General features: G+C 34.5%; 2 protein-coding genes across 2 annotated transcripts in view; one reads left to right on the plus strand and one right to left on the minus strand.

Annotated features, from left to right (window-relative positions):
• Window positions 1-16,313, minus strand: part of CRMP (Collapsin Response Mediator Protein) — a 60,430-nt gene extending 44,117 nt beyond the window's left edge. Inside the window, exon 1 of the mRNA XM_076130973.1 lies at window positions 16,120-16,313. Coding sequence (XP_075987088.1) covers window positions 16,120-16,161 — 42 coding nt within the window. The 5' untranslated portion in view covers window positions 16,162-16,313. The remainder of the gene's footprint in view (window positions 1-16,119) is intronic.
• Window positions 16,314-16,694: 381 nt separating this feature from the next.
• Nep3 (M13 family metallopeptidase neprilysin 3) overlaps window positions 16,695-27,098 on the plus strand; it is a 79,410-nt gene continuing 69,006 nt past the window's right edge. The window contains exon 1 of the mRNA XM_076130872.1: window positions 16,695-16,872. Coding sequence (XP_075986987.1) covers window positions 16,843-16,872 — 30 coding nt within the window. The 5' untranslated portion in view covers window positions 16,695-16,842. The remainder of the gene's footprint in view (window positions 16,873-27,098) is intronic.

Below are 27,098 nucleotides of genomic sequence, written 5' to 3' on the forward strand. Positions count from 1 at the left end.
ATTAAAGGGGACACGCAAACCACTTACAGTCTGGAATTCTGTCTGAAATTCTATTCGAAGGGAGAACTTTAGGCTGAATATCTGAAGTTGCGGAATAAGATACTTTACTTAGAACTTATTGTTTTAGTGGTTTTGATATTTGAGATTATTAATGTAGTTAGAACAATGTTTTACAGTGTAAAGAAGTCTGCTAACAGGTAATTACTCAGTTATATTATCTGTATCTCGCTGGTATAATAAACTTTATATGTACTATAAGTAATTTCTTAGTTGATCTAAGATAAATCAATCAAGATTTTGACAAAATAGTAGAGGATTTTTAAACATAATATTATTATTATGAAAATATCTATCAACTATATGTTTAATAATATGGAAGAATAATTCGTTAGACATGCAAAAGATTTTATTTCATAATATGATGAGACAATAAAGTCTCACCTTCTGAATAACTAGGTACGTCGTACAGCGGATACAATGGTACTTACATTACAAATGAAAATATTGGTAGAACAAGAAATAATATTTCTTCCTCGAATATTATAAATATTCCCAACCAATATATCAGTTAAGTGGTTTTACATCAATCTTGTGTCTCAAACTGCAAACGTAGGGAATTCGTCTAGACTTGAGTTATTTGTAAAATTCCGGTTTGCGAACTAGTGTGTAAGGGAGATAAGGGTGTGCTGTCCTTTTCACTCCACTGACAAGGGTTCAAAGGGTTACTTTCTACATTTTATGGTAAGAAAGTACGGGTATTACTCACAATTTATCCATCCACGATTCGTCTAGGTTGGATAATACAGTATTCAAAATTTTGCTTCAAGTGGGAAATTAATAAAATTTTAGGAGATAATAGATTTGCAATTAAAAAATATGGTACAAGATTCCTTAACGTTATTTTCTTTTACAAATAATTTACACCCACCAGTTACGTTTGAACGGGTTTTCATACGTCCTATTCCACGCTACTAAATGGGTTCCAAAAGTATTTTCTTCTGAAGTAAATTTATAAGAAGAAATTTGATTTTTTTCAGGTATTTATCATTTCGCAGCTTCCAAATATTAACATATATATACAGATATACCTATACACCGTCTCCATCATCATTCGAAGGCAATAACCTAAAGCATAATAGCAGCTAAATGCTCTAACTAGTAGCATATTTACACGATCTATTAACATTCACTAGCTTCCAAAACATTTCGGTATCTGTACGAGATTCATGGGAAAATTAACGTTTCTATTGTATGCTAGTACATTCACTTTAAGCCGTTTCTTAATTTTTGAGTTTAATTATAATTGCAAATGAGATAAACAATTTAATCACGGTAGATTATAGATCAAAACGTGTAACGTGGTTAAGTTTTGTGAAATCTTACGTAAAAATACTTTTTGAAACATCACAATTATATCTTTTAGGAGGTAGTAATCCCTCGTTATAACTGTTTGTCTATTACCTAATAATGCAATAATAGAACTGATTTTAATACAAAGACAGGTCATTGTATAGTTTGTTATACAGATAGGATAATCTTGTTACAGAAAAGCAATGACTGCAAATAATCTCACTAACCGAAAAAAGTCAGGAGCAAATCCCACTAGTCACTATACCTACTGTCATTTACAGGGTAGATTTGGAGATTCCAACAAATTCCGACTAATTATCTACATTTCCTGATAAAAAACGTCACCAACCTAGGACCCACGACCACGCCTCATTCACTTTAGACTACTTAGGCCCCAAATAATTCATAAAATAAATGAAATCTGATTTAGTTGTAAGCTAATAAACTCCCTAAAATAGTGTTTAAATAAATAAAATCTAATCTAGTTGTTATCTTCAACTGGTCTCAATTAAACCCCTGTACAGATACAGTGCCCAGGAGAGCCGGAGAGTTCGAGGCATTTCGTGACTGTAATTTAATGTGTGCGCACTGCGACATCTCATACAAAAACGTTAGGTTCTCTCTGCAGCGAAAATGGTGAAGCAGAAATAAGTTTTCTTTATTATTTATAAAGCGAATAATATTGTGAAGATATGTTTATATTTGAAGAAAAACTGTAGAACTAAAATCTTTTTCCAAGATTTTTTTTCATTTCGGAGAAGGTAGATTATTTTCATAGCGACATAGATCCAGTATCTCAGCCTATAAGTTAGTGGCAGCAAGTGAATGAAAGACCTATTAAATTGTGATCTGATAAGCTCTTTGATACTGGCATAGTAGTTAGACAGGGCATAAGTATTTTAAGAAACAGTTGTAATGTCAGAAGAAATCTTTCATCGACAATATCAGACCTAGAAGATAAGATCTCTATCTTTACAATAAAGGTATTTTCAATAAACAGTACTTTTAGCAAAATGACCAGAGAACTGCCAACAACTACAACAGTATTATCAACAGTTTCCACATTATTCCGGGATTATTTTGTCGGGAATGTTCGCAGCCACACCGACCAACTTTTTGCAATCATTCGGCAAACAGTTTTACGTTCCGCCTCATCTTTCTTGAATCACGTTTTTCATCCAACAAAATATAGATTCGTCTGTACATGCTGTTTGCTTTCGTATCTGTTACATAAACCAATATTTTATAAATCCAAACCGATGATATTTCACTGGTAAACCAGAAAAGACTGACTTGTTGATCGCAATCCCGAAACACCCTATAGTTTTGCTGTTTTTTATTTTGGGCCAAATACTCTAATTTCACAGCGTTTTACAACTAATTGTTTGTCTACTTGTCAATTGAGACTTTTTTGGTAATTGACAAATTTTGCTACAATAGAATAAACACACGTCGCAAAAAACTACCGTTCTAAGTCTGCAATTATTTAGTTAGAAACATATAAATTAATCTACATTAGATAAGCGACGTCCAAGCACTTAACGTTTATCTGAACTCGACACTACTCTGTAATCTTGTGCATCAATGCACAGATAAGAATCACTTCTAGCGATAGACTTATTGATTTTCCAGTAGCTTATCTGTCTTATATCTAGACCAGTGGACCCGCGCGGCTTCACTTGCGTCTAACTCTGGAATAATAAATTGACTTTCAACTACCAATTCTAACTCGTAGAGAGCGTTTGCAATGTAAGCGCCAAAAGATGTGTTTAGGAATGTTTTAGGAATTCGCATTAGAAATCTTTAAATTATCAGTGGTACCCTCATTAATTAAATTTTCCCTCATTAATGTGTTTATGTGATGACCTGGATGCGTTCCTGGATGGCTGGCCAGACGGAACAATCGACCGAGGGGACTGGAAACTCAGGGGAGAGGCCTTTGCTCAGCAATGGGACATAGAAACAGGCTAAATTAAAAAAAAAAAAGATTTTTATACGTATAAACCTTCCTCTCGAATCACCCTATCTATTAAAAAATCCTTTGCGTAGTCCTGAAGATCTAAGCATACATACATACAGACATAGGGACAGACGCGGATAGCGACTTTGCTTTATACTATGTTGTGATGTATGCGTCTAACTTCAGTTTGCAAACTCCCCATGGAAGTGGAATATAACATGGTAACTTTAATCCGTTTTTCAATTGAAATGTGGCTAGTGAGCTCTCGAAGTTGCTTTATCAAACCGACAACATTTGAATAGGTAGCGTATTTGTTTTTGAAATGTGAAATATAAAGTTTTTATTAGTGTCTATTTGTAATCCGTGACTCCAGCCTCATAGAAAGATTTCCCGAGATAATGAAACGAATTTTAAGTAAAAATGTATATTTAGTTTTAATAGTATACGTCAATTTGATTGTCACTATTGAGTACATTGCTGCTTTGCCGTAACAAGTAAATTACTATAATCTAAGGGAGAAAACAATGTAAAGCAGTGGTTTTAAAAAAGTTGTTAACTGAGACACATTACACCTCCTGTTCAGTCTAGATTTGGAGGAGGTTACTTGCTGCGCGCCTGTTATGTAACAGAAAAAGAAACTTTTCTATGTTCATTCCTCCAAATAAGTTACTTTGTTAACACGAGGGTAAGATATTTCTTACGAAAATATAGTAATAACTAAGTATAAATGCCCAATGGCAATTTAATCAATACCTTTATGTAATGTAATGGCGCCTTAGGGCGTGGTGTTTGCAAACTCCATTTTATTGTAATACGATTTATTGGTTTCTATTAGGGACTATTTTCTTCAGTGATTTCTTTATTAAAGTAGAATACCTCGTAGTATCTTTTTCTGATATGTAATTGGTTAAGAGGAAATGTACAGAAATAATTTTGTTTTTATGTGTTATCGATAATAGAGTTGTATTGTTTTACAACTTATTTCAATATAACCATATAAATAAATATAAAATCATGCCGAATCCTCATCATAATTTGTTCACAACATAAAGCCGATGAATATACTAGGAGACAAATGTCCGGCGACACGTGTTGCTAGAAATTTTGTCGGACGTCGGTCGACTTGCTACAATTCGTTAGTCGCTACTTCTTCGCTTGACATGTCGTGCGACATTTGTCCCCTAGACACAGGGTTATACTATATACTAATAACCTCGCTCTGCTATACAGCTAACATCATAAGCAACATTTTGGCCTCTACAAGTATGTTAAAACATATAAAAAAAGCAGTTAACAATATATATATCTAACTTGTACTTGTCAGAGTCTCTCCTTCTCGGTCCTTCAATATTAAGTAACATGTCACGTATATAATACCGTTACGCATATAATGATAAACATCGGGGTCGGAAACACCGGATGTAACCATCGACTAGCTATCTATTTTTGCGCAAAGCTGAGGGCATAGACAAAACTTGATAGCATAATGAACATTGCATTAGCGAATTTAGAAAACGAAAAGAAAAATATAATGCAAAAAAATACAAACGTCGCAAACTCGAAACAAACAATAATGATGTCTCCTTTTTACTCTTTATGTATGCTCAATGAGTAACTTTAGGACTCCGCTTTTCCTCTGTCTGTCTGTCTCATAAAACAAACGGGTTTTTTAAAATCACAAACCTAATAAAATAATAACATAATGAATATTCAAAACAGCTGTCTATGAGACGCAATAATATTTTATCAATACAAGAACCGAGCTTACAACTAAATAAATCCTTCCATGTAACTTTTTCCAAGCTCAAAGTTGCCCTACGTGCGTTACAAATATCGACAGTTAATAAATATAGCAGCTAACTTTGTAATCACTTAAGGAATCGGATATCAAGTTCAGTAAACTTGGTAAACGAAAGTGATACCTTTCCTTAAGTAGATTTGCAGGAAAGTATTCTGTTTTTGCCGAGGAAGGTGGAAGAATGTGTGAAGTTGTCTCGGAAATGTTGTTAAGATACTGGATAAGATAAGACTAGCTTGTCAAGTATTGCACAGGGTTCTTTCCCGTATATAAACCATAGATCAATAACTTCACAATGATATTAATGAGATAAACTTTGTAGTATCATCTAGATTCGAAAAAGAAACAACTTTCTCAATATTTTCTTCATGATTAACAAAAACTGTTGTTTCTTCTAGAACCATATTAGAAGATGAGCCCATAAGATTTTGAAATCAAAGCGATGAATATTTGTACTTTGCCTCAAAGCATCCCCAATGTTCCACCTAATATTTGTCCCTCACAAACAATATGTATCTCAACAACCTTTTATCTATAAAAATAACCAGCAAATTGACACCTTCGATGATCAGTGTGACATGGCGCTAAAAGCATTGAGATGAAAGATCAAGTGGTCTAAAAGGATCATCTTTTAAAAGCCGACGAAATAGATAATCATATAATACGATATAGACTATAGTAAGTATAGTCATGGTCCTTATCTGTAACTTTAGTTAGAACAACATTTTTTGTTGCAACGGTTTGCAAATAAAGAGATAAAGTCTTATCGTGATGTACAAAAATATATTTGTTTAGTGGACAGTTTTATCAGTTCTGATGCAGCCTTTTGCAGCTTTGGTGTTTGTTATATCATGCCTTTGTTTCAAGGTCAGAGATAAATTTAACAACTGTGTTATGTTGGCATTATGTAAGGCTAATAAAATACTATATTATGCACATTGTTACACTGCATTTAAAGTTGAAATTAGTAAAAGTGGTATTGGTTATGATATTCCGAAATTTGAAAAAGTGATCAAGCTGCTAGTTGCTGAAAAAGTAGCCCAAAAAGTTAAAATGGGGTGAGAGAAAGAATTGTATAAGTAAGGGATGATATAAAAAGATGTAAGTAAATGAATTCTGTAACAACAGATTAAGAAAATTATCCAGTAGAAAAAAATATTCCAATAAACTGACAAGAGCGATTGATCTAATATACATTCTTTAGGGCCTTGTAAACCTTGAACAAACTTACCTTTAGCTCGTATTTAAACTTAACATATTTAAAAAGCACTAAAAACAAATACTAGCTCAAAAAACTAGGTTACAATCGATTAAATTCTAAAAATAGAAATTCTCCATCAACTTTACATTGAATTAATAAACGTTTTCAGTCTGAATAATGCATGAATGCAGCCGTCATTTTCACATTAACATAGGTAAGTAAACATACACACGTGATCGATAAAAACATTACGGAAAATGTACTGTTTGTTGACTTACAAAATTGCTTTCCGACATCTCGTATACAAAGTATTGTATGGCATGTAATCGGCTCTCTTAGAAATGTGTTACTTTGGTCTTTACATTTGGATTGTTGACTAAAGATACGAAAGTGTTCTAATCCTTCTGGGGTTAAAATTTCATACAAAATCGTTTCTTAGTACCTTATTTCTCTTATCTTGTTCTAAAATCATATTTTTATAGCCCATTACTGTCCCACTGCTGGGCAAGGGTCTACTCCCAATCGAGGGAGGAAGAAAATTATATGCAACACATATTTTAAGAATCAGGTACAAGGACCCGTACCCTTTCTATTTAACTGCTATGACTGTTTGCTGTTAATTCGGTGGAGCGGAATCAATTATGAGCTTTGACAGTTTTAGGTTAATAGTCAGACTTGGATGCTTTTACAGGTTGGGATTGACTCAAATACAAACAGACACAGCAATCTTATCACGTATTTCCTACGTAGGAATATCTATCTAATCCACACATATTGCTTCAACTCTCTGATTTTGAAGTTTGTAAAGGTTTAAGTTAACAGACGTATAAAACTGATTAAAAATACTTTTAGGTATCCAAAAATAGAGAAAATGTTACGCCGCTCCCAAAAAAACAGTAAAACAAATAGAAAAGCTCAAACAATAAATCAGAAGACCACAAACATTAGCGGAAGTGTTAGCAATATAAACAGTTAAAGGAAAGGTACTTGAGATCAATCGATGTGGTTTAATTAACCGTGAAGATCTATTGCACTTGGTTACGCTGCGTGCGGCCGGTAGATGGCTTGAGATGTTGAAGAAACGTTATTTAATGTGGTCAAGTAGCCTGGCCACATAAATATAGGATTTATATTTAAACCCGCATGTGGATTCGGAGTAAATTTTTTTTTATCTCTTTACTGTTCCACTGCAGGGCAAGGGTCGTCTCCTAAATGTGGGATGGGTTAGACCTCGAGTCCACCATGCTGACCAAGTGTGGGTTGGGGACTTCAAAAAATAAAGATAGATGATTAATGCAACTGACGTTAAACTAGGTGTCGAAGGTTGGCAATATATGTAGAACTCTAATAAGGGCCAAGTGACAGTAAATGTATGAAAAGATCTGTCAATATTCTACAGGTTGAGCTAACCGATACTTATCCAGCAATTGTATTACCAGGCATTATCTTTGTATAGCTCCTTTCGTAATTTGTATTTCTGAAGTAATCCTCGCCCTTTTTTTGTTCGAAATACAACTATAGTCGATGAAAGGAATGAAAAAAATGTAAAGGAAAAAATTTACGAAGGTAGGGAGAGAAAGATTAAAGCTACCTGCAATAAAGAAAACACTATAAATAAACCTGCCCTTATTATTGTAGTCGTTTGTGTAAATAACATCCCTAATTAATATTTATTATCGCGTGTTAAATCTGTATGGGAAGTGATTCCCCTTTGTTTTAACAGATGAGTCGCTCTGATAACTTGCTCTTGACATTGAGGGTTTCGGTTCAAGGAATAAGTCAAATGTGTTTATATTTTGATGATATTGTTATTTCTTGAGGGCAAACAAAGTCTCCACACCTCTTTTATTCGGGAAGAAACCCTCGCCCAGCAGAACAGAGACTTCTGAGTACCTAACTATCAGACAGTTCATAGCCAGTTGTGCTCACCGGTCGGTAAACGATCTGTGGGTTAAGCAACCATTGCCGCGGTCATTCTATAGATGGGTGACCGCAAAGTGGTATTAGAACTGAGCGTCTCCGTGCTTCGGAGGGCACGTAAAAATTCGGTCCCGGTTGTTGTCAATTAAGATAACAGTCGTTAAGCCATGCCAAAGGCCTTTCGGGCGGCTTGAACAACTTCGACACTAGGTTGACCATTAACCATACGATGATCAGACAGTTTCGATGAAATTTTGGCAGTTGTGTTTTTTGCCGTCACTTTATATACAAGGTAGGTTTTCCGACTCTCATTTCTAAACTGCGAAACTGGCCCTCAGTTCCTATAAAAACATTCCTTCGTCCGCTCAAAAGTAACAAGGAAGTAAATCAACTAACTTTTCTTAACAGTGCACAGTTACAGTAAACCCCAGACAATGCCTAGTTACCATATACCGATTCTTCAACAGCCAGTGAAAACGACATTCACAAATGCTAAGACGTGACCGTACCGATGTATTATACAAATTCTAACGAGGAAACCACTTAACATGCTTTTAACAGGCCTTACAAATATGACGACATTTTGTTTGGCCCCCATTGACCACATGTTACGAGATACGGAAAATTGGCAACAGGTCATTGACCTATGCGAGATATTTCAGTTCGTGTTTGTTTTACTTTGATGTCAGTCAAACAATTTTGAATTATTCTTGTGCCAAATATTCTGAACGTTTGCCAGAGAGGATGTTGTAATCTTGATCGTAATTCGCAAGTCAACGGTCGGAGAAGAGTTAAAATACTTTTATTTTCCTAGAAGACATTAATTATAATGCACTATCACAATAACATAGAAAGGTTCTAGCAGTATCGTTAAAGATGAACTAAATTACCCAAAACTTTTCCCATTTGCAATGTACGCCAATTTTTGTAATGGTCCTTGATCATTGCCTTGCGGCACGCCAAAATGATCTGATATAGGCCTAATGAAACAAATCAAATCAAATTGCTTAATGTGCTGTGATTGGCTAGTTTGCATGCTCTTGCACAATTAATAGTCATTCTAATGGCCTTATGACCTCAAAATTGTTCTTTTTTCGGAACAATTGGAATGACATAACGAATAAAATGACTCTGTGGTTTCTGAACAAGAATAATTTCCAACAAATTAGTATGTAACAAGCAGCCAGGGCATTATTTAATTACAATTGCTGCTATTTCAAGATAAAATTTGTCAACAATCCAAGGGCTTCTCATGCCAGAAAAATATGTTTACAATTACTCACTTAAACCTACCTCAATACAAACGAAAGTGCCTCTCAAATTATACCGAAAGGAAATTCCGGAAATCTTTAGCTTTGAGCACGCAATACTTGGAAAATCCACATATTTACGACCGAACAGCCGAGCAAATAATTTTCGTACGAATTATAATTAACGTTACAATTTCAAAGAAAGCTAATAAACAATTTCTTCGAAAGATTGTAATCCTTTAACCGCGAGTTTTAAATAAGGCACGGACTTTAACGCATGCGTAAATCAATCTTTATGACCCTTTGTATGGGAAGTAGGGGAGGATCCCCTATGGCATGGCAAGAATAGATTGCTTGAAGTTGTAGAATGAAGAAATCCCACAGAAAATACTAAGGAAATTTCGACTTTATTTTTTTAGTGATAGAGGTGGTGTTCCTATCAATGATGATGTCGGAAACTGTCTTGCATATAGAAAATGAAATGTACCGGACGTTGACGCCGTTAATGTTGCTAACTGTACTAGTGCTTTCGTTTTGAATATTTACATGTTAATTAAACAGATACTTGAAACGGTAAAACGACGGGAACGTTACGTTTTATACCGCTGGTTAATGTCAAGGGACTTATTATGCGACCCTTTTTCACTCAAGGTTAGTGAAATGTACTTAGTAGGTATTTATTTTTGAAGAACAAAATACATACATACATTTTTTTGTTTAGAAAAAGACAACTCCCGCACTAAGAATTGCTCTTGTGTCGCAGGACTTTTACAAACATACAAACAACGGACACCAAGTACAAGTAGACCCGAAACAACTATTTATTTTACTAACTAGATCGCACAAATAATGTCATACATACAAAATATCACACCATTTCCTACCGCTGGTCCTGTATGTGACAAGATGTATGGATGTGAACGAGGCAAGGGAAGTTTGTAAGGATCATTCCAAGTGCTCTTATTTAGTTTCTACCTAGTTCCCTTCCCCTGTGTGAAAATGGCGAAGAACATAATATTTAGCAAACTCAAGCGAAGCCCAGCAGCAAATTGCTAATGGAGTTTAATAAACTGTAACAGATTTTATTAATATCTTTAATACTTCGCCCCTTTTAAAATACGATAGGGGTGACGAACAATACCAAGAAGTGTTTCTAAAGTAGCAAAATTTTATAATAGGTACCTAGTTCCATAATAGTCAAGAAATCTATTGTTATTTGGATTTAATTAGTGCTTCATTGTTCTTTTTCTTTCCCGCGACCTTTTATTAGGGTTCTAAAGATTAAAAATTGAATTTAATTACCGAGGCTTCGCAGTCTGTCTGACACAGTTTGTCAGGGACCCAAATAGCTAGACAATTGAAATTTTGACATTTGATGTCATCTACTGCGGATGAAATTTCAAAAACAATATTTCAAACGGAATAAAAGAAATATTTAAGGGGGCTCCGATACAACAGTAGTGCTTTTGTGCTGTTTTTTAAACAACTCTAGAACATGATTATTCACATAGAATACATAATGTTTTCTGTTTTCTATGATTCTTTTCAATTTACTGTCCTTAATCTGGTGTTATGTTGTGTGTGTCTATAATAGTTAAATATAGTTATCTACTAACATATTTCACAGACACAATGTGGCAATCCAAGGCCGCTTCAGCCGGTGTTTACTCATTGTGACTGTAATAAAAATGTGGACAAACATTATTATTAAAAGTACTTGAGTATTCATACTCAGCCATTTTGAAATAGCACTTGATATTTCTTTAGTAAGATAACTTCATGATTAAACGATGAATAATGTACTTGTTTTTTTGTATATTTGTAAGTTTGCAGAATCTAGTAACATGCCTGGTATATGGCAATATGCTCGCCCCTTATAACATAGGACTAACATCGTTAATGGCGAAACGCGGGTGTTTTTCGTACATCTCTGCCTACACTTTCGTGTGTAACAAACGTAATCCATACTAATATTATAAATGCGAAAGTAACTCTGTCTGTCTGTCTGCTACTCAATCACGCCTTAACTACTGAACCAATTTGCATGAAATTTGGTATGGAGATACTTTGATACCCGAGAAAGGACATAGGCTATATAGGTATATCATCACGCTACGACCAAAAGGAGCAGAGTACCAGTAAAAAATGTTACAAAAACGGGGAAAAATTTCACCCATTCTCTCTTATTGGACGCAAGCGAAGTTGCGCGGGTCAGCTAGTATTATATATGTACTCGTATGTCTGTATCATATGATAGTTGAAATCGAATAAATACTAAGTAAAATAATAGCAAAACCAAATGAAATATTAATAAAGGTCAAAGGGACTTTTCATATAACTTATGCGCATACGCACTTTCTAACATTTATAACCTGACCAAAATAAAACAACATTTCATTGCCCTTGAATTTCTTATCAATGCTATAATTGAATTTGATCGTGTAAAACATTTTACTACTGTTTCTATACATTGAATCAGTCCATTGTTCTTTCGTAGTGGAATGAATACACATATTTGCTTTGATTTCAATCGATACAATGTTCATGTTTGTGAAATTACAATCGATTGCTGTCATGTGATTTCGATATTTGTCGGTAAAAACAATAAACTTCTATGTTGGTAGTAAACAAAGTAAGATTTGTCGAACTATCAACATTTTTTTCAACGAGGTTTATCAAAGCCTCGACCATCTTTTGAAAAAACGTCTCGTGTGAAATGTCAAACATATGAACATTAATACATTTATACATTGTTTGTATGTTTGTAAATCCCCGCGTCACAAGAGCATTCTTAGTGCGGGAGTTGTCTTGTCTTTAAAACACTATAGTAATTACCTATTTTGTTACTACGCACTGCAGACCTAGCTGTCTTGCTTTCCTTCGTGACTTCTTCAGATTTTAAGTACTTATGTAGTTTATTATCGATACGAGACAGGAACACTAGACCGTGATATTTTTTTTAGCTGCTGATTACGTTACTTCGGAATACAATTATTTTTCGAAATATTTAGTAAGGTACCAATGAATATGTCCAAAGCAACGTGTTGAATAAGGCAATGATGAATTGATCAAGTAGCTCGTCCATTATACAGCAGTTCGTTCATAATTAAACGTGGAACACCAAATACAAATGACAAAGAAATACGATAGGGTCAATGTCAAGCTTTCATTAATGCGTTAAAGTAACTAGGGGAAGCAATTATAAATTAAAATAAAGTAAAACTCTGGGACCCCCATAAAATAATTAACTTCATCACCATACTAATTTCTTATGTCCTGTTAATTGATTTATTCGTTAATGGCATGTTAAATCCTATTATACTAAGGGGCATTCATTGTAAGCTCTAGATCGGAAATCCTGCTCCCTCTAATATATTTTACTGTGGGTTAGAGCGAGACATCCTAGGATTGCCTAGGAATGTTGAAAATAGCGTAACTGGTCGTTTTAATTCTAGCTAGACAGACTGCCAGACATTGTAATAGTCTAGGTTGTCATTGAAACGTCAGATTAGCATTTTAGTTAGGGTTTTAAATTCTTTCATGCAATTTTATGTAGCGACTCTTTTCTGAAATGGTGTTGTACTAATATAGCCAGCCCTTTTATTAAAAAATGGCTTGATATAGGAATCTTGTTTGGAATTAAAGGTAGACCTTCTTTATGCTGTCCCTTTGACGATGGTGCCAAGGGTCACTTATAAGGTAATTATTTACAACTAGCTGACCCGCGCAACTTCGCTTGCGTCACCTAAGAGAATGGGTAAAAATTTTCCCCGTTTTTGTAACATTTTTCGTTGCTACTCCGCTCCTAATGACCGTAGCGTGATGTTATATAGCCTATAGCCTTCCTCGATAAATGGGCGGCTATCTAACACTGAAAGAATTTTTCAAATCGGACCAGTAGTTCCTGAGATTAGCGCGTTCAAACAAACAAACAAACAAACAAACAAACAAACAAACTCTTCAGCTTTATTATATTAGTATAGATTCCTAAGAAGTACGAGTATGTAGTTGCTAGGCTGAAACAGAAAACTGCAAAAGCGTAATAATTAATACGCATTTTTAAGAATCCCACACTGAATGCTCTAAAATTAAAGATCTTAACTAAATTAACCTTGAATTAAAATAGTTGTTACGCTACCTACCTATTGGTTTTTGTAATTTTAGAAATACATCAGTGGTAAAGAATACTATTTGACAACCATGAAGCATTATTTTTCGTTGACAACCTTAGCTAATGTATTACTAAAGATATTTCGCTGTCGAAGAAACGTGTTATGTCACTGATTTGGAAAAAGATTAGGTACTTATAGAGTACTAATAACTTGGAATATTAGGGCACATCAATCTGGTGTAATCTGAAACCACTACAAAATAAGTGCAAGACTATCTGTAATGGATTTCATATAATAAGAAAGTATGGAGTAATGAAATTTTCATTGTGTCTGTCAAACTCACCATCACGTTTTTTACAAAATTAAACCTCCTCCTTTTCCAAAGTCGGTTAAAAAAGACAAGTTCCAATGTTGTTAGCTTACTAACGGTAGCTGTCGATCACGAGTTCCCCGATTCAATTTCCGGATCGAGCAATCTGTTTACGGGGCTTCCTACTCGGAAATTTGGAGTAGCAGCAGGCTGCTCTTTGCTCTCTTCGGGAAGTCTAAATATTTGGCTTGCCCCTTTTAACATAGGATAATAAAGATAACTGGTTGAATCTTGACAACACCTATGTCGAACATTGCAGAGAATTTCTTAATACCTAGTTCATGGTTCTTAAAATCGGGGAACTTTAATGTTCATTAATCTAGTTAAAGGAAGTAGTTAGTTGTTAAAGGAGTAAGTTGTGTGCTTCTTATCCTTGGATGGATCACTTCGTATTGCATTTCGGCTACGTTTATGACCCGGTTGCTGTAAATGAATTACTCTTTACGTGTCCTTTAAAATTAACTTTTTAATATCATAAAATTTCGTGAGCGACTAAGGTAGTCGACTGACTGTAAATAATTAGACACTGTCAATGTCCACTGTTGTAAAATAGATAGGTATTGTAATGATACAAGCCGGTTTAAATAACAATGGTACGTGCAGGTCAAGGGGTAATAGGATTGCGGGTTGAGGCGACCATTCTTTAATCGCACAATGTCCATTACATCATGGATGAAATAATACCTCATTGGACGTTACATTATGTCAATATTATACAAATGTCTGACATAAATAGAATTTATTATGTACTCTGTTCATGATAGGTACAAAGAATAAGTATCGCACTATTTTCTTTTTTTTTTAAACTACTCCCAGTTTAAGAATTGTTCGTGTCGCGGGGACTTTTACAAACATACAAACAACGAACACAAAGTACAACAAGACCCGAAACAATTATTTGTGGACCGCACAAAAAATGTCCCGTGTGGGAATCGAACCCACGACTTCCCGACGTAATGGTAGCGGCGTGGCGACCTTAACCAATGCGGACTTTAACTCAATCGATAGTCCCAAATCAACAGTTTCTAGTCTGTACAAATATTTTCTTTCATCTGGGATCTGAAGTCTGAACCCACAACCAACTCAGTGTAGGTATAACAGAAGCCCGGTGACACGGTAACCACTGCGCTACAGGCGTGGTCTACTATATTGTAACACAACATTTGCATTCTATGGCCACATTCATCTACCTTTAAGAAAACCACCATGACACGTGAGCTATAAACACAGGTTTTTACGTCCCTGTTTTACGATAAATAAGAATTCCGACTCGGCAAAAATGTGCTGGCTCGGTTTTTGAAAAACCACTAAGAATCTTTACTATTACGTGAGTTATAGCAAAAAAGTTTCTATACAAATGTTATAAGGTATAAACAAAATTCACAATGAATACCAGTTATAAGAGGCAAAAAATATACTATCAGGGCCCATCTTTTCATCCCAAATCCGTCGCCCATTGCGCATGACACGAAGTATTGCCAACCGTAAGGACCCTAGAAACTCGAAGGGCTGGTCCGTAAATGGGGTCATTCACCGAGATCAAGGCTACAAACATTGCCATTTTAGGACGGACAAAAAAACCGAATGTACTATTTGATACTACTAATTCGTTAGCTCATGTTTATAGTTGTTTAACCGTCGTTAATTTAAAACTGTACGATACAATTTTATTATCTTTATGGGAGAATGCTATCAGAAATGTCAAAATATATTTTACGCCTACCTACCGTTTGTTAAAATTTTGCTAAGCGCGATTTTACTGTCGACCGCGTTGTCGTTATCTAAAGCGGCATAATATACGATCTTTGCAAAACGATGTGAGATCGAAATACACAGAACTCTCAACTCAAATGATTATCTAAGATATAAACATGCTTCAGTCGACGAGATAATACCAACACTCAAGATTTAAAGTGGAAAACGCATTATCTTCCAACGTTTTCGCAATAATCGCCGGCAACCTATATCTAACAGAAAATTAGGTCAGTCTATTCCCAAGCGTAGATTTTGGCAAAAGAATAAATGTTACGGCAGTTTCGAAACATACTTTATACACATAGAATACAACATAGCACATTTATGTGAACGAAAAGCACCAAAGAGTAGTTTTTATCGCGATTTTACGCGAAAACAACAGGTGCGAAACGTAAATTCTTACCTGCAAGTGTATCGGCACTTTTTTCACTGGAGCGTTGGTCATTTTCACAAAATCCAAACACTATGCACTATAACAATGTTTATTTATAAAACGGGTGTAGGCGGTAACGCGTTTAAAAAAATCGCAAATGTGTGGATGAGCAACCCGGCGCAGCAATATTCACTATCGACAAATGCCTACTGATTATTTTCATTGAGTTTACTACAAACCCCACCACTGCGCATGCGTAAAATTTTGCCCTTCGTTTTGGTTGGTTGATGGAATTCAAGTGAAGCCATTCACTAAGTGTCTTACTAGTTCATCATAAAATTGGAAGATGGCAGCACTACAAAATAACCTTTGACCTCTTTTTAATACGTATATTAACTTTATATTCATAAAATATAAATTATTATAAATAATTCATTAGAACTTAACACTAGATTATTATAGAATATTTTAGAATGCTTTGATAAGGTAAACTAAACTTAAGAGTCATTGCGTTCACTCAAATTGTTGGAAATAACTCTCGTGTTACACGAAAGATGGCGTTGTTTACAATAATAGCAAGCCGATCATTACGTGAAGTGAGCTCGTAGCAACCAAAACATTCAATCGAACCATGAGTCGGGCGCCAGTAATATTTCGCGCCCGAAATATTCGCGGAGTTTAGAGAAAATAATAATTTACCAAAAACACTAAATGTGGAGTGAAGTGGTTTAATAAGTTGTTATATTTGGACCCATGCCCTCACTACACCTGAAGCCTGGAACGGTAAATAATTTTAATACATTCATAAAATTTTTGATTATTTTTTAAGCTTTGTCGTAAGAATAGCCGTGAATTCCAGTTTAGTTATAAATATACGGTGGCGGGAATAGCATACCGTGGCATTGGGATAGCCCTACTAGTTTTAATTTTGGACGTTATCGTCGTAAATTATCTCGACGTCCGATTCAAAAATAATATTTGGGGCAATATTTATGTTAGTTCGACGCTTTAGTATATACCTAACTCCAGTCACATTAGGTATATTTATTTAAGAGTATTTCTATACATGTACCTACAAAATGTAAGAGCTATAAAATTTCGGCTCAATTTTGCCGCAGTTAGAATTGCTCTTACGTTAAATAAAGGTTTTGTTTCTTAGCCAAAATAAAATGGAAACTCCGACCACAGTAAAGTACCTACATCGTGTTCCAAGAATTCCTTTGAGTTAAAATCTTACGACAGAACGAAACCCTTCCGTGAATTTTTGCGTAAGTTTCAGTGGAACCAACGGATCGTTTTAAAATAATTATTTTTCGCGCTTGCGTGTATTTTGTTCTTGGTTACCATATCTGCTATGTTATTAAATGTTTTTTAATACAATATATACCTACCTATTTGAAATAAAAAAATGGTGCGTTATTTTTTAACGCTAGCAGACGTCTTTGCGCTACCGAAAACAAAAAGATGAATCCTAAACGAGAAGAAAAAGAAAAGCATCTTGACAAAAAATCTCTTTTTACATTACAAAAGAGGTTCTTTTGTCGTTAATTACTGGGTAAAAATAAGACAAAAGCGCTAACTGTGACTGCGTTTTGATACGTCTAAGCTTAATTTCAATCTACGCAACAACGACACATGTTGTTTTTTCAAAAAGTGAATAGGTACCTAGGTAATAATCAGATTTATATTTTAAATGCATGACAGTTGACACTAAATACCTAACTAATTGTAGTACAGTAACTTTATGTTTTCTTATTCGGTTAATTTAAAATTAAAAGTTAAACTTGTCACTATCAACACACACTACAATCTATCAATAAAAAAAACTTATATTAGAAAATACCGCCAACATTTGATCAAATCCGGTCCATCTTACGTTAATGTAGACTAGATGAGTAGACGACATATCAATAAAATAGTACCTATGTTTGCATTTGTTGGCACCATGTACTGATTATAATGACTAATAGAAATAATGTTGTCAAGCATTAATACTACATAGATCTATCTATCTATAAGTACAACGAGTTTCCATGTCGTAGAGAAAATAATCTATACTTACACTTAAATAAAAATTAAGCGCATTCTAATATTTTTATAAGACAAAATATGCGAAAAATATTCGTATAACAATTTACTAGCGAGTGGACAGTATATAAATACACAGCGTTCGATAATATTTCTTATATGAAATTAAACCGTATACTCGTATACCTTCGTGGGTTCGCCCGTAGGGCAAAGGATAAAATCTTCTTCGGGGTTAAAAGCTGGCCTCTTTCTCCCTGCAAAAAATCACGTCAATACAACTCTTGGATTTGAACCGACAATATAAAAATAAAAATTCACATTTATCGTATCATAATATAAGAAAAGGAATTCTTACTTGAAAATATTTATTTCAGTTACAGATTCTACGTTTTTTCGAGCTTTCGTTATTCAACCGTTAATTAAGGATAGGCCCCAGATTCATCACCAAAATGAATTAATACTTATACCAACAATAGATTCCTAATTTACAATATCCGCAATACTAAAACTACCTGCACAGAATCAGGACTTTTTCCTATAGTGGCAGACAAAGACCAATGACACTACCATCTATGGTTATAAAACCAAATTATAGCACATACATACTTATTTCTTTCGCACGATCCCTGCATAAAAAATATTTCGAACTCAATCAAACTCGCTATTTTGAGAATAAACCTTGCTGATATGCTATCAACTATTTACATACTGTTATTTTGATAATATTCCCTACATTAAACTTGTTTACGATTCCTCATGGCCTCAGATAAAGGTTACTATGCTAATTGATCTGTCGCGATAAGAGTGAAAAAAACATTATCTACTTTCTTGTTGAGATGTGACTTCAATCCTTCTGACTTTGCTTGTACGAAGTATTCCTCTTACAGCACCAGCTTTTTCAGCTCTTTCTTTTCGAAGTTTATTCCTTTTAGCATAAGATGCTGAAAAAACTAGTTGTAAATGAGCAAAACGTGCGTTTCAGCTATTTTATCGTCCATTCAACAGGTAAAATCCTCAATTTACGGGACAATAATATCGAACATCCGATAGAAAACTCAAGTTATACATTAAAATTGGGACGCGACCGACTCGTTGTATAAATACATCCAATAAACCTCTACAGATATTCATATAATTTTTGATCCCACCTAGCAGTCCACAAGTCATATATATGTACATATTTAAATTATAGCAAAGCTGCAAAGTTCCTTAAGCAATTCTGCATAAAAACAACGACCGAACGACGAAAAACGCGAATATTTTTAACCATTTCCGATTCTCAACACTAAACCTAAAAATCTGAGGCACGAATTCGTAATACCTCTCATTCACCATGTCTCTATAGAAATACACATCTATATAAGAGTTGTAACTATAATATATGTTTTACAGCAAAGCAAGATATTTTTTTCACGTCTTTAATATGAAACAAGGCCGTGCATCAAAGGGGACATAAAGCCGTTGGTCCCAGCTGTCATGAACATTAAATTGACATAGGGAGCGTAAGCCCTCAAGTTACAAGTATCTCGGAGTCTTCAAATTTGGCTGTTTTCGTGTTTTATAGCAAAAGATTTTTGACATAAGTCAGTCCTTTGTTTTTTTATCGAACTGGACTTTTTATCATTTATGTACCTGTGTCCTAGGGAAATAGTTTAACACCAAATAAAAAAATCATGCTTGGTACGCGGAAGTATAAAATACAGTTTTAAATTAGCCGGGAACAACGTAAAACACAACGTTATTGTCCTATTTTTAATATTAAAAGGTTCTTGCTCCATATGCATTCGGAAATGAGAACTGTTGCACATAATTCTAATTAAAAAGTAGCTCACAGAGTTTAGAAAAAAAATGTTTTACTACTAATTAATTACAGACTTTTTGATGACAGTAATTCCTGAGATAAGCTCACGAAAACAAACAAAATCGACTTTATAATACAGATTAATTACCGCATCACAGCGTAGTGTACAAAAACAAGCGCTTGGTATAATAAATTTTGTACGAGCGTATATCTTGTCCCTTTTATGTGTAGTCGCCTGCTTATCCCATGGAAAACCCCTTTGTTCTCGTTAACGAGCGATGGGAATACATAAGTATTCAATAATATGCCTCCAGTGACGTAATTCTGCTTAGTAATAGAACAAGTAAGACATTAATTTACCTGTAATGAATGAGTTTTAGCTGATGTATGTGCCTTATTTTGGTTTTGGGAAGTTTTCCGGGAAAAATAAGTATTTTTGTAGTTACTTATAGGATAAATTGATGATGAAAATATTAGCAGACTATTAATGGTAATCTGTAAAATGTCCAATATTATGATGGTCCTTCCTACACGTCGTACCCTATTTTATGTGAAATAAATATGTTTTACTCGTATCTTATCTTCTTAAAACCAGCCAGTAAAATATGTGTCTTGTTGTTTCTAGTCATAAATTCTGATTTAGTTATTCCGTAGCTTATATTAATAAAGTACCAAATTATATATTTTATAAAAAAAATTACAACTGAATCCTGAGATACAAACGGAAATACGCTTGTCTTATTAAATCGTAACTCCGTCGTTACAGCAAAAATATGACGATTCCCAAAAAATCTTGCGTCTATTGATACAAAAAGCCCAAAGTGTTGAAGCCAAGACGAATGTCAATAACATTCCACGTTTATATCCACATCAAAAGATTTTATCTCCCTCCCCCACTTCTGGCCCCTCGAGATGCTGTACACTTATTCCGCGAAATAGTCGAGATGTCATCTTATATGGTTACCTACTTCGAAGGCTGAGGTTTTGTCGCGATAATACTACTTCAATGTCGAGGAAAAAGCTATTCAACCATGAAATATAATAGATGACAGTTGGTATAGTCACGAGCAGAAATACGTACAATGTCACGTTTTCAAAATCCATACTAAATACATAATTAAAATACATAAAACCTGTTATGTTCTCAAAATCGCTGAAAAAGTATCGAGTCTAAGTAAGTCCCAGGCTACTTTTATTTCAAACATAATGTGTACTGAAGCCAAGCTACATTAGCTAGTTACTTATCTACGAATATCTAATCTACTAAGAAAATCATAAAAATAGTAAATGTGGCTGTAATTTCACTGTAATAAAATTATATAGTAGAAAGATAATTTTGAAGTCAACAAATCACAACATCACAAGTTTCCTATTTTACTGATATAAAGACCGATTGAAATGGTTATCCATCTTTGCGCCTGACTGTACACAAATTGGTCACTACTTTTTCTTTCAGCAAGAGCTAAGTGCTATTTAACCGTTTAAAAGCTTCTCCAGTACTAGCTGACTTTTACAACAGTAAGTCGTTTTTTATGACTTTTTACTACGACAACGGTCAGATACTACTGAGCAGTGTTGGACTATAAAAAGAAGCTATTTCTTCGGAGTGCATGTTCATTGTTAGTCTCGTGTCTACTGTCATTGTACCTACGGTCAATTGTAAGCAAATATAAAGGTGATTTTGGCTTAGCTTTGGGATAAAACTGTGAGAAAAGTGCATACCTATTCATAATACCGTAACATTGTCTTCGATGTTATGTTTTCTTCGCATGATCAGATTTTTTAGTCCCTGAAGAAGAAGGTTTGTGTAAAAGTTGTAAATGGTTTTCGGCAACTTAAACCGGGTCATAATGTATAATAGAATACGGGAATTAACGCGAACACGCATACTACACTAGATAGTCTGCCTGGGACCACGGCGAGTGCAACCTGCGCCGAAACGTTAGGCATTTTAAGGTAAAATGCGTGTTCGCGTTAATTCCCGTATTCTATTATACATTAAACATGCAACGCGAGAGTTTAAAAGTTAAACCGGGTCAGGCTGGGGCGGGCCCCTAGTAAGATTATAAAGACAGTTTTAAAAAATCTCTATTGAATGAAAAGATCTCTAAAAACTCGTGCAGAGGCTTTACAAAATCCAGCTTATGCACTATTAAACCTTACAAATAAAAGCCTGAATATAAAAACAAAGCCTTCTAAAGGCCATTCTGCACATGTCTATCAAGGGGTGTGTTCGCGTCGCCTATTCGTGTCATTGGCCATAACCTTGTGAATGTCAATGGGATCGATATTCCGATGTTTATGTACTAACTTATTAACTTGCCTTCTAGACGGGATACTTCGTTGTAGAAAGCTGTTGAAATAAAATGGTCTTTGTTTTGCTGAATTGAAAGCGTTAGAAGGTAATTGACTGTCGTAATATTATACGGTATATTTTTCTCTTGGGATTGCTAAAGTCGATGTGCTCTTGAACTAAGCTTTAATATTTTCGTTTAGATATTGAGTTTGGCTTGCATTACACAGATACAAAATAATTATAAACACGATTATACAATTTTATTTTTTATTTCTCAACGATAAAAATAATAATAATAAGTCCATCGCATTACTTAGTTACATGAAAATTTATTTTCTTGCTTTAAATGGTGGATGTAACAGACCTACCTTATAAACACTTGTAGTAATATTAGTATGTAGTGAATTTTCCGTTATTCAGCACTCTCTTATTACACCAAGAGGACATGGTGAATGTCAAGAATGGTCACGTTTTATCACCTTATTATAAAAAAAATACGTATTAAACTTCCATATCGTAAAAGTCTTTAGAAAACGGTTTTTTCTCTCTATATGCAAATCGCGCACGGGCATGTAAATGAGGGCTAAAGGAATAATTAATGACCTTTCGCTAACATGCACCAAGCACGCTGAATGGCCCGTGGAACTCATCAATAAATTACTGCATGCAGAATATAAGAGCACTGCAAACTGAATGGAAATATATGCCAAGCTTTTAGAGAGCCTATTGGTATTTATGCGGAAATTACAACGCAGTTAGTCGCATGAACACAATTGGATAGATTTCTAAATATTTTTCGAAATTAATGTCCATTTCATCACTGGTAACTAATCTAATACCCGTTGATAATAGATGAGTGCAATTTGCATAATTCGTAATAGTATTTTTAGTGGCTTCTCCTTCAATATATGTATGTTTGTAAAAGTCCCCGCGACACAAGAGCAGTTCTAAGTGCGGGAGTTGTCTTTTAAAAAAGAAATACTTTTGTTAAATTCCTTCACACCAATCTTACTTGTCTAAGCCGCATATAGAAAGACGAATATATTATAGAGGTAACAAACAAACATATAATAGTGAATATTTCGCCCTTGAATTCATGCTTCCTATCTAACAATCATATTTTTATAACCCCTGTTTTCTTTTAACATGTCAAACAAAATGAGTTCTCCTATCATCACCATGATTTTACCCAAAGGAATGTCACTTATGTCAATTCATGCCTCCATTATTATCTCACTCTTTCGGTAACTTCCGTTTCCGAGTGTTCTCCAGTTGATAACGTGATAACTGACGGAAAGTAGATGTTGATAAATTCTTTACATCCTTTATTAAAAAATAACATAATTTTGTATGTGATGTAATAATTATGTTTATATGATATCACTAGCTTATATTATGACAGCCCTCCAGCAGTTTTAGAAATTAAATTAGAAGTCTGTTTTATGGGGAGTTTATTACCAAGTGGTAGGTATAAGGAGGAAGCTTTAATATCTCGAGCAAGCCTGTATCTTCATTAACAGCATAGAAAAGAAATAGTTATTGAAACGTGAAACATTCAATTTTAGCAGAATAGACTTCGTCGTAAGGGTTACATTTTTGAGTTTCCAACTTTCAGCCAAGTATTTAATTTAAGGATCAATCACGTGTGCAAATAACTGAAAGTTTACAACATATGTATTTTCTAACTATCGTACTGAAAATATACTTAAAATAGACTGAAATAGACTATACGGCGTGGTAGCCTCATTATCATTAAAACAATGAATGCTTATGACGAATGACATTAACTAAATACGTCAGTTAGTTTGAAATGTAAACATTTATGACGTGTGACGTTGAAGACCTGTCTTTATGTACTCATTGTATCAGTATTTGAGGAGTTTACAGAGAAAATATGAAGACTGTAATCCACGTTAAAAGAGTATGAGCCAATGATGACCTTCTTGGCGCAGTGGTTAAGCTGGTCTCCACGTCACTACCATTGGGTCAGGAGGTCATGGGTTCGCTACCGAACTTCAGGCTGAAAGTGATGTAATGTAGCTACTAGTTTATGTTTTGTTAAGTAATGTAAAATATTTCAAGAAATCCAAAGGCTTTTTTTAAACCTTCTGAGCTGATCATTGACCGACCGTTTAGCAAAACCTTATAGTAAGTTAAAATTACAACGATGTCGTAATTCTTTTCTCCATATAATTTAATTACAGCAGGAAATATGTTTCGACAAGCAACAACGCCGTAATCTTTTAAAAGTCAATAGAATTTTATATTAAACTTGTTAGCGAACGAGGGCCAAGGTTACGAGAGTAATTATTCAGACTCACTTTTATATTTTATATTAATTTCTCTTTCTTATTTTGTAGCTGACCAATTTTAATGGCCTATTTCAGCAGTTATGTAATCTTCTGTATGGGTGTATGGGTTAAATGTAAACATCTCAATACTCGATAATACCGACCGTAGGAAATCCTACTAATATTTGAAAGTTTGTGCGTATGTATGGATGTCTGTTACTCTTTAACGCAAATACTACTGAACCGATTATGATGAAATTTGGTATGCAGGTAGCTGAAGACCCAGAATAATACATAGGCTTTTTATCCCGGAGTTTCGAGGGATCGGGGTTTACACGGGAAAGGTTTCGGGCGCCCTCTAGTTTTATTACTATTATGTAAAGTATACAAACTCTTATGTAAAGTCATCGTTTCATCAGTCAAGTAAACTACATAGTGAAACACATCCCTTTCAGGACAAAATTCTTGCTATAACATAGCCAAACATTTATTTAGTCATTAAACTAAATTGACGAATAAATAATGAATACCTATCTAACGTTTAATAAACTAGTATGAGCCTTATCACGATAGTCCTTCACTGTCAAGGCTACTGATAAAGGTACTCGTAAAATAACTCGGCTCTTTTGACCTTTTGTTTTGACAACCAGACTTAGAGCTTTAATGGTGATTGGATCCGAAGTAAATACTCGCGTGACAAAGTAAATAAGCTTCACGCAGGAAGCATTGTGCAGATATTTATTGATAGATTTTTTATATTTATTTTTAAAAATAGGTAACTCCCACCCTAAGAATTGCTTTCTGAACTCCCACACAGCTAATAAATTGCTCTTGTATCGCGGGGAGTTTTAGTACATACAAACACCGTTTTAACATACAAGAAACGGATACAATGCAACCAAACCCGAAAATCTAATTGTGGATCCCACAAATATTTGTTACGTGTTATAATCGAGAGTTTTTTTCAACCCAACGTCCGTATTTGGCCTTATAGACTTCTTAGTGCGGCAGTATTCTTTTAAAAGAAGACGAAACCATGTATCTACCTACATAATAAGGCATATAAATACTTTAGGTTTAATAATTTGATTCGAACACAAATAATGCTATAACAAATACTGCTCGAACTGGTTTAAAATTTTACTTTCAATGCGGTAGTTTGAAATAGTTACTGAAGATGTCAATCCCGGAGTTCCAATTGAAAAAGTTCTGAACTCTTCTCTCTAGCAAATATAAAATGAATGCGCTATCGGCTTTGCAGTATCCAGCTAGATTTCTATGTTGAACTATTGCAAACTGAATCGTATTTTGTCAGACAAGCAACAATTTCAGGTTTGTAATTTTGGCTGATTTTCAAACAAATCATCGATGCCATCAACGGAAACCAGTACGATCGTAATATGCTATCAGTATTTTAGCACATTTTTCAAGCGTCAAAATATACATATATTTAATTTACAGTTTGAAAAAGAGCTGAGCAGACACAGCTATAGCTCGATCTCTAAATTAGGAACTATCAAATATCGCGATTTTGGCATTCAAAGTGTACTGAGAAATAGTTCTTACGGCAGCCGTTACAGGAGGAGTTAATGGTTGTCAATAGTATTAGGAAATCACCCCTGTGTGTGTTCGGGTACCACTTTTCACAAGGTTTCCAATAAAAAAAATTGCTTTCATATGTTACATGTAAATAATAGTGTCAACATGAACCCTGTAAGGGCGCAGCAAATCTCTAACAATATAATTATTTTCAAACCCCAACGACACAAAATGAATTTCTCTGTACGAATAAACTTATCTCTGAAATAAAGGTGTAACCTCAAAGATGTGTTGCGAGATCATTCTATCCATTATTCAGTACCCATTCAGCCGGTACTTCGTATCGATCAGGCTCTTATCGCGTTGTAATCTCTATTGGAAAAAGCTTTCAGTGTCGATTGATTCGCGTTTATTTACACAACACACTGGCTGTTGTGGGAATATTCTGTATGTTTTGTTAGTTTGTTGTCAGATCAGGGAGAAATTGCGGTTTGATCTCCATTTTATCCAGAAAAGACTGGGCTTATTCTTTCTGATAGAATTGTCAGGTGTAAACTTTTGTTATGCTAAAACTATCGTAGACTATCGTTGAGTATTCGTTTTCGACAGTCCCCTGGACTCATCCCAATCAGAATGACGTATACCGATTAGGTTGGTTCCAGGGGACTGTGAAACTTATAGTCCAATATGTATTGTGTTCTCAAAGAGTTTAAAAAAGGTGAACCAATAGACTGTATTAGGGCGATCTTTAATTTCTGATATGGACCTATGATGTCAATAATAAGTAATCAACCCTACATAAAAGAATCCCTTTGTAAACAATCACTTCAAAAATATTAAAACCGAAATTACGTTATACCTTATTTTTATACATTTAGAGTACATTATCGAATACCACATGCGTTTTAACGTAAAAAGCTTGTGTGGGCGAGGCTTCGAATAATGAGGTTCTGTGACATGAAAATAATGAAGTACATGTTGTCAACCAATATATTAATTAAGGCTTCGCATCAAACAATCAATTAACAATCTCTTGTGCTATGTAATGCGACGC

This window comes from Anticarsia gemmatalis, chromosome 25 (genome assembly GCF_050436995.1).
Source record: "Anticarsia gemmatalis isolate Benzon Research Colony breed Stoneville strain chromosome 25, ilAntGemm2 primary, whole genome shotgun sequence".
NCBI lineage: Eukaryota > Metazoa > Arthropoda > Insecta > Lepidoptera > Erebidae > Anticarsia > Anticarsia gemmatalis.